Genomic DNA, 7,767 nt, shown 5'->3' with positions numbered 1-7,767 from the left:
CCCCAACTCTTCCCGCAATTCTCACGGCACCCAAACAACGAGATCGGTGGGTGTGGGTTCCATAACGGAGCGTGGAGGATTTTCACGCACCCGCTGAGCCACCCATTGCCACAAAACGTATTGAATACCCCCCGCCCCCGCAGACACCGCGATCCTCAACACAGAAGTTATACACGAAAAATAGAAATAAAAATAAAAAATAAAAAATAAATAACAAGACAATAATAATAATAATAATAAAAAGAAATAAATGCTCATGCCGTTTCGTTCCTGTTTCACTGCTTTCCTTCACCTCCTCTTGTCGCTGCAAGGGCAGACCAAAAAAAAACAAAAAAAAAGAATAAAGGGGAAACAAAAATAGCAACAAATATATATATATATATATATATATAGAAGCCGGCGAACAGTTAGCCACATGCAGACAGTCTCTATTACTCTCAGAAAGACAAACAAAAAAAAAGTATAAGGACAAGAGAACAGTAGTCGAAGCAAGAATACCCAAATAATACACTAACATGGCTTTGGATCCTAAAGAGAGCGCATTGACTGGCTGAGAAAGATTAAATACAAATTATTGAATGCATTCTTAAATCCCAAGCAGCAGCAGAAGCAGCATCAACGAAAACACAAATTCTCTAGTCATTCGTAAAACAGTAAAAGAAAACCCAAAACAGAAAAAAAAAAAAAAAAAAAAAAAGAAGTCGATTGCCAACAGTAAATACGAAAAGAGTAAAAATAAAAATAAAGGTTGAAAAAACAATTCCCCTAAAAATCCCGTGTTTTCTTCCCTTTTCCCCTTAATAAATAAATAAATATACAAATATATATATATTTATGTTTATATATAGAAATCACACTGGTACAGGTGGTGTAGGGCATTCGGAGAGCCGTTGCTGGTGCAACCGGTAGGGGTTGTGTGTATACCGCGTACAACGTTTCCCGCCTCCAGTCGCCGTGGGTGTTGAGTTACTCACAGAGGATTCTTCAGCTATGTTTGTGCCGTAAGCGGAGCAGAAAGAAGTGGAGGAAGTAATAGGTGCTCCTTGTCGTGAGGCGGCAGAGCCATTATGCGTTGCAGGTCGCGCGCTCCATTCGTTAAAGTACTGGTTTGCAATCGGTGTGGACGCCTCCTCGGACTCTGCTGGACACAAGCTTGAACAACTGCTCCCCAATGTTTTCTGTGGGGCACCCAGGCTGTGAAACGTAGCAGCATCCTTCTCCGCATGGTTGAAGAAATTTGGTTGTTGGAGGTACGGGGCTTGTTGCAGGAATGCGTCGGCATGATCTTGTGGTGGCATCCCTGGGGCACACACCCGTTGCCGGTTCGCTTCATGGAAGAACATATAATCCCTCATAGGAGAGGGTGTTGGGACCGCGGAGCAGCCATAAAACGGTTGCGGCATCGAATTGCCAAGGTAATTTGCAGAAGAGGCATTCGCTGATTGCGTGGGTTGTGGTGAGTTGCACCGCGACCATCGCAGAAAACTCCAAGTAGAGAAGTCTGAACGGCAACAATTTACGCGCCCTTCATCCACTGGAGCACGCGTCATAGTTCTATCGGTTGCGTTCGTCCTCACCATATCGTTCGGTGCACCTCCTCGCCGAATTGAATCCGTAACGGCTGCGCCTGGACGCCGATTTCGCGCCGGCACGTCTTCTGCCAGCTTCACCATCAGTGGAATGGAGCCGCTGCCAGGGAACGGACGTGTGTTGTGAACGGCTTCTGCAGCCTTCTCGGCGGCACCCTCGGCAAGAAACGCCACAAAACCGATACGGCGTTCCATCCACTTGTTTCGAGGGACGGCGGTGTCTTTGTGGAGCGAGACGCTGCCGACAGGGCCGAAGCATGCGAACAGGCGGGCCAATTCGTCTGCGGACACGTCAAGCGGAATATTGCGCACAAAAAGCTTAAAGATCTTCTTGCGGGCATCACCAATTGGGGTGTTGTCGTGCCGCTTCTTCGCCCAATGCACTGAGATGGCCCGGCCGTGAAGAAATCGACCGTTGCACCCATGAAGGGCGGTGCGGGCCTGCTCATTCGTGGCATAACGCACAAATGCAGTGCCGAGATTCTCACCGGTGTGAATGTTGCGCATAACTGCCGCGGAGAGAATCTGCCCATACGGAGAAAAAAACATCCGAAGCTCGTTTTCATCCACGACGCGTGGCAAGTGCCGGATGAAAAGATTCGCGTGGCTGTACATCTCGTCAGAGGGATGCTCCACAATATCCCCAGGCTTCTCTTGCTCACTTGTGTGCATTTCCCCTGGTCTGCCGCTGGTGGATCCTTTTCGTTGTTTTCGTTGTTGTTGTTGTTTTCTCTTGTGCCTTGTTTGACTCCGTATGTTTTCCCTCTTTCTTTAGCGAAGTTTGGTGTGGACGCTGCCGCTTCTGCAAGAATCTCCTTTCGTCTCCTTGATGACGCAGTGTTATTAAGTATGACTGAAGGGCAAAACAACAAAAAGGAAAAAAAAAAAAAAGGAAAAGGAAAAGGAAAAGAACGATGATAAGGCAATCCAAAAATAAAAATAAAAAGAGTTAACAGAAAGATGATGTACGTAACCTTCTTCAATGAGGGACGCAAAAGAGCGTCCAAAGACAAACCACCCGCTGCACATGCTTCACCAAAAATGTTAATGAAGAGCAGATTTTATTGTTTGTTTTCTTCCGTTACTCGCTCATATATATATATATATATTATTTTGAGCCCCCCAACACTTGTTATTGTTGTCTGCTCTCCTTGAGGCGGGTTAGTCGAAACAGAAGAGGCACGCCACCCACACGCAGCAGGCAGCAGAAAGAGAGGAATAAGGCGCCATGTGTGCTCCCCATATTGCGGCGAAAGGGCACACACACACACACCATTCCTAAAAGAAATGTACCGTTTTCTTTGCGTTTTGAGATTCTTTCACACGTTTCGCTTCATCTGTCTCAAGATTCTTGTACGCCTGCTTCAGCTCCCGCTTTTTGTCGCGTCGCTCACGCTTTACCTGCTTTGCCAAGTGCTGCCGCATCTTCTTTTCCTCCCTTGTCTCCCCCTTGTGCCGCGCGAGGGCGAGCAGCTGCGTGCCTCGCTTGGACACCACGTCTTCATCCTCTAGTTTTCCGTCTTCCGTTGTTGTTTCTGTTGCCGCTGCTGCTGAGAAGTCCCCATGTCTCCTTCTTCGCCTTCCCGGCGACGGCGCCCGAATAACGTTGGGCTGGTTGAAGTACGTTGAGTACGCCGAGACTGCCGTCTCGCAATCTAGCCGATTTTCCTTATCCTCCACCTCCCTCAGCACGTAGACCTCGTGGTCATCGTCATCCTGCTCTGTCGCCTGCACCGCATCCTCGAAGTTCTCGGCCGGGCCGTCTAACTGTTGCCTCTGCATGCGCTCACGGGCAGCCTGCCGTATTTCCTCCGCCTCCCGTTGAAACTCCTCCAGAAAACGTGCTTGCTTGTCCGGCAAAACGGTTGTGGTGTACAACTCCCCTTTGGGGCTCATGTCCGTCCCGGCGGAGAGGGCCATGTTCTGCAGCTGGTGGATCAGCCCCTTGTTGCGCCGCGGCTCGGCAGTCCCGTAGTCGACGCCGGCCCTCTCAACCACAAACTCCTCAAGCGCGCGCATGTACTGATCCACAGCGAGAGCTCCGTGGGCACGAGGATCGTCCGTGTAGGCGTCGTTGAGGCGGGCGTCGACGTTAAACTCCCGCATCATCTGCGTAAACTGTCGGTCCACGCCTCTCTTCGTAACGTCGTGTTGGACGTACACGGACCCATCGTGTTCTGTGACGCTCTTGGCGCCACCACCCGCACTCCGCACCTCCTCCTCGTCCTCCTCGTCACCGTCGCCGAAAACCACCTCTCGCAGGAAGTCATCAGTGAACTCCACCTCCTCCTGATCCGCAAACAACTTATCATCATCTTCCTCGTCGTCTTCGGAGTCCTGCGCACGAAGAAAGTTGTGCCTGTTCATGTACGCGTCTTCTTCCGGCAGTCGCCCGGCGCCTGCCTGCGCCGTTGAAGAGGCGAATGAAGTGGTCGTGGCCCACTCCCGCGCCCAGCCACTGACAGTCGCCGACTCATCCTCGTCGCTCTCCTCTGCACGCTGGCGGCGGCGACGCGTGGCAGTTGTCGGCAGGTGTTTGCGTAGTTCCTGCTCCTCCACCATGATGGCAACGTTCTTCGCCCCCTCATACTCCGCGTCATCATAAGACGGATGGACGAGTTTGAAGGTCACGCCCTTTGAGCGTTTGGGCGGCATCGCAACGCTTCCGACCCCCTCGGCTGCTTTCCCCTTGTCTTCTGCGGCGCGCTGCAAGTCCCCCCTCACTGTGCGTGTACTCGTGCACGGCACTCCGCAGCAAAAAAAAAAAAAAAAATGAAATGAAAAAACCACCAACACACAACGGCAGCAGCAAAAAAGGCGGTGCAACGACGAGCAAAAAAAAAGGATCCCCTCTCGCAAAGACACATCAGACGCCATTAGGCTCACCCGGCACACGCATCCCGGACCCGAATGCTGCCGCCACCGGGGGGAGGGGAGGAAAGAAAAAGCCGCGGTGGCACTACTCCTCTCAGCCACCCTCCCCTTTTCCCCACACACCGATGTAGAGAAAAGGGCCAGCGGCGGCAGCGGCGCCGAAAAAACAACCAGACAAATTGCCCCCCCAAAAAAGACACGCACGCAAACAAACAAAAAAAAAAAAACAGGTAAAAAAAGAGAAAAGAAAAAATATATAAAACAAAAAAGCTCAAAAGTTGATCCATCAACGTAAACCACATATATAAACATATATGCATATATATAACATCCTCCCACACCCCTCGTATCCGCCCACCACCGCCGTCCCCCTCGTGTTTGCGTGCGTGCACACATGCATCAGTGTGTATATATGCGTATATATATTGATGTATATATACGTGTGTGTGTATATATATATATGTATATATATGTGTATATACCCGCAAATTATAAAAAACGATGATTCACCGCCCTTTTCCTCTCCTTCTTTTAACTGCGTCCTTCAGGCAAGAATAACAAAGAAAAAAAAAAGCCCTTGGTTGCAAGCAATTCACACGCGTACACGCACATACCTCAGACAAAAAAAAAAAAAAAAAAGACATGTACAAACGACGTAAAAAAAAAAAAAAAAACAATAATAACAGTAATAAACGTTTACAATGGGACAATCCAGAAATAAATATATATAAAATATATATATATATATATATATATGCGCGGATGATTATTAGCTGAGCAAAGCCAGAGAAAGCAGAAAGAGAGGAAAGAAACAGCAAGGGCAAAAGGAGGCGCAGAAAGAAAAAACAAACAAAACAAATGCTCCCCAAAGTCTAATAAAAACCAAAAGGAGAAAGTACAGCTCCCACAACAACAAAGAAAACAACAAAAAAAAACAAAAAAATTTTCACCCCACTCGCCCCACTGTCTGTGTGTCTGTGTGTGTGTGTGTGTGTGTGTGCGTGTGTCTTTTCAGACAGACAGCAAAATCCACACATTACCCCCACAGGAGGCACCGTCCTTCCCCTCGCTTTTCTTTTTTTGCGGTTATTCTTTCAATTTGTCCTTCGCTCCCTTCCCCTCTCCTCCTCCCTTCCTTCCCTTTCCTCCTACCCCCAGAAGCAACAACTCGCCTCGCCGCCGTCATCCACAGTTCGTTGGGGAGAAAAAAGAAATAATAATAAAAAAAAGGTAAAACGGCACCAGCGAGAAGAAACAAAAATAAAAAAATGGGAATCCGTTATGCATGGGAATTACTGTACATATTCCCAGACACAGAAAGACACACAGACAGAAAGAAAAAGACAAAAACAAAAAAAAAAGACACTGACAAACAAACAAACAAACAAATAGCAAAAACACACACATCATAAAAAGATTCGCGTAAATAAATATAAACAAATAAATATAAATATATTTTTCTTATTTTTATTTCAGCACCTGCCATTCCGAAACGCCTCTTGTTTTTCGTTTCACTTAATTTCCCCTGTTTTTTTTTTTTTTCAATTGTCACTCATTTCTCCTCTCTGGTTGCTTCCATTCCACTGTTTACGTTCCCTTCAAACGGAAGAAAGGCCACATTAAAAAAGACAAACAAACAAACAAACAAAAAAGACATTTATGTTGATTTCCCTACTCGCTTTCCTTCCCCCTTCCCCCTCTGCTAGTACCAGCCATCCTCCCCGCATGCTTTTGCACAGCATGCACTCGTAAAGTCACTTTTGTTGTTCGTTTCCGTTGAACGTGAACACACACTTTACTCCCAATTCCTCTCCCGTTACAAAATGCCAGCAGAAATTACTCCATTTGACGGAGCCGTTCCATTCACGGAGAACCCATCCCCACGCCAAAAGAAAGAAAGAAAAAAAAAAAAACGCATTCAATGCCACACGACGCTGCTCCGCCTCCGCCCTCCCGTTTGCTCGTCACAGACCCATGTTTGCCTGCCCTGTCGAGACTCACCCACACACCCACACACACCCAAAAAATAAAATAAAATAAAAATTTGTTGCAGGATCATTGTGGCAAATGGAACGCGCAAGTCAAGAAAAAAAAAAAGTATCTTTGTGCCCTCCAAGCGGCAAAAGGACAAATTACTTCGATGAAAATTCGGTGAAATCGGCATCGATTTGCGGTAAGACAGACATCACCGCCGTGTATTCAAGCGATCCTGCCGCATAGCTGCTCTTCACTGATGAAGAGAACTCGGCAAAATCAAAGGGCTCCCGGCGACACTGTCAGCCTGCGTTCCGGAAAGGCCTGGAGACGTGGATGGGCAAAACGGCGTCGTGTACATTGGAAACGATGTAAACCCTCCATTGTTCATGCATGAGACGGGCGACCCAGAAGGAGGCGTGGCACAAGCGTTGCTCGGTGCAAGGGGATTGGCGGCAGTCGCTGCAGCGCCTCCATTATAAAAGGGAAATGGCACTCCGGTTCCCTGCGGCCACGTGACCCTTGTCCGCCATGGATACGGCGCCTCACTTCCCATTACTGCTCCCGGAAGCGAACCAGGCAAAATAAGACCACCAGACGCCAATAATGAGAAATAGGACGTGGGCGCAACGACCATTGCACCCGTGCCCGTTCCCGTGGGAAAGCACTGTTGAACGGCTGGGGCGTCAAAAAATTGCTCCTGTCCAGAGGACATCGCGCTCATATCACCCTGTAATTGTTGCTTGGTCCTTAAGGCATTAGCAGAGTTTTTACTGCCAGTGCCATGATGAATGCGTTGCGGGGCGTCCTCAGCCAGTTTTACCATCAATGGCACTTTCCCACAACTTGGAAAGGGTCGGGTGTTATGAACGGCCTCAGCAGCCCTTTCGGCAGCACCATCCGCAAGGAACGTGATGAAGGCAATGTGGCGCTCAAAATTTTTGTCGCAGTCCGGCGCGGTATCCTTGTGAATCGAAACAGACTTGACCGGACCGTACATACTGAACATGTCCTCGAGAACGACGGTGTTGATATCCAGTGGAATGTTTCGAACAAACAGTTTACTGATTTTTTTACGAGCCTCCCCAACCGGGGCGTAATCATGCTGCTTCTTCGCCCACTGAACAGCGATCGCTCGTCCACCAATCCGTTTTCCCGACATCCCCTTGATTGCACTCATTGCCTCCTCGGTGGAGGCGTAACGCACAAACGCGGTGCCAAGACTGTTACCAGTGTGAATATTGCGCATGACTGCTGCTGAAAGAATTTGCCCATAGGGGGCAAACAACTTCTCCAGCTCACGCTGCTCCATTTTGTGCGGAATGTTACT

At 48.4% G+C, this 7,767-nt stretch overlaps 3 protein-coding genes across 3 annotated transcripts, besides 17 other annotated features; all 3 read right to left on the bottom strand.

Annotated features, from left to right (window-relative positions):
* Window positions 1-7,767: a sequence feature (heterozygous, Esmeraldo-like haplotype).
* Window positions 177-247: a microsatellite.
* Window positions 368-392: a microsatellite.
* Window positions 668-700: a microsatellite.
* Window positions 801-847: a microsatellite.
* On the bottom strand, window positions 852-2,261 carry Tc00.1047053503683.11 (RNA-binding protein, putative; the record flags this gene model as incomplete). Its single annotated transcript, XM_800210.1, has 1 exon — window positions 852-2,261. The coding sequence occupies one exon, from the start codon at window positions 2,259-2,261 to the stop codon at window positions 852-854; it is 1,410 nt and encodes a 469-aa protein (XP_805303.1).
* Window positions 2,452-2,501: a sequence feature (A-rich).
* Window positions 2,681-2,704: a sequence feature (AT_rich).
* Tc00.1047053503683.20 (hypothetical protein, conserved) lies at window positions 2,868-4,244 on the bottom strand (the record flags this gene model as incomplete). Its single annotated transcript, XM_800208.1, has 1 exon — window positions 2,868-4,244. One exon carries the CDS (start codon window positions 4,242-4,244, stop codon window positions 2,868-2,870), a length of 1,377 nt encoding a protein of 458 aa, XP_805301.1.
* Window positions 4,670-4,732: a sequence feature (A-rich).
* Window positions 4,871-4,944: a microsatellite.
* Window positions 5,085-5,146: a sequence feature (A-rich).
* Window positions 5,181-5,219: a microsatellite.
* Window positions 5,428-5,470: a microsatellite.
* Window positions 5,521-5,610: a sequence feature (CT-rich).
* Window positions 5,832-5,852: a microsatellite.
* Window positions 5,887-5,936: a sequence feature (AT_rich).
* Window positions 6,092-6,112: a microsatellite.
* Window positions 6,485-6,509: a sequence feature (AT_rich).
* Tc00.1047053503683.30 (RNA-binding protein, putative) lies at window positions 6,691-7,767 on the bottom strand (the record flags this gene model as incomplete). Its single annotated transcript, XM_800209.1, has 1 exon — window positions 6,691-7,767. A coding segment is annotated over one exon (1,077 nt), but the record flags the coding sequence as incomplete, so codon positions are not given.

Source organism: Trypanosoma cruzi, genomic scaffold, assembly GCF_000209065.1.
Source record: "Trypanosoma cruzi strain CL Brener 1047053516045 genomic scaffold, whole genome shotgun sequence".
NCBI lineage: Eukaryota > Euglenozoa > Kinetoplastea > Trypanosomatida > Trypanosomatidae > Trypanosoma > Trypanosoma cruzi.
The sequence above is the reverse complement of the archived record's forward strand: the minus strand, read 5'-3'. Positions and strand labels throughout refer to the sequence as shown.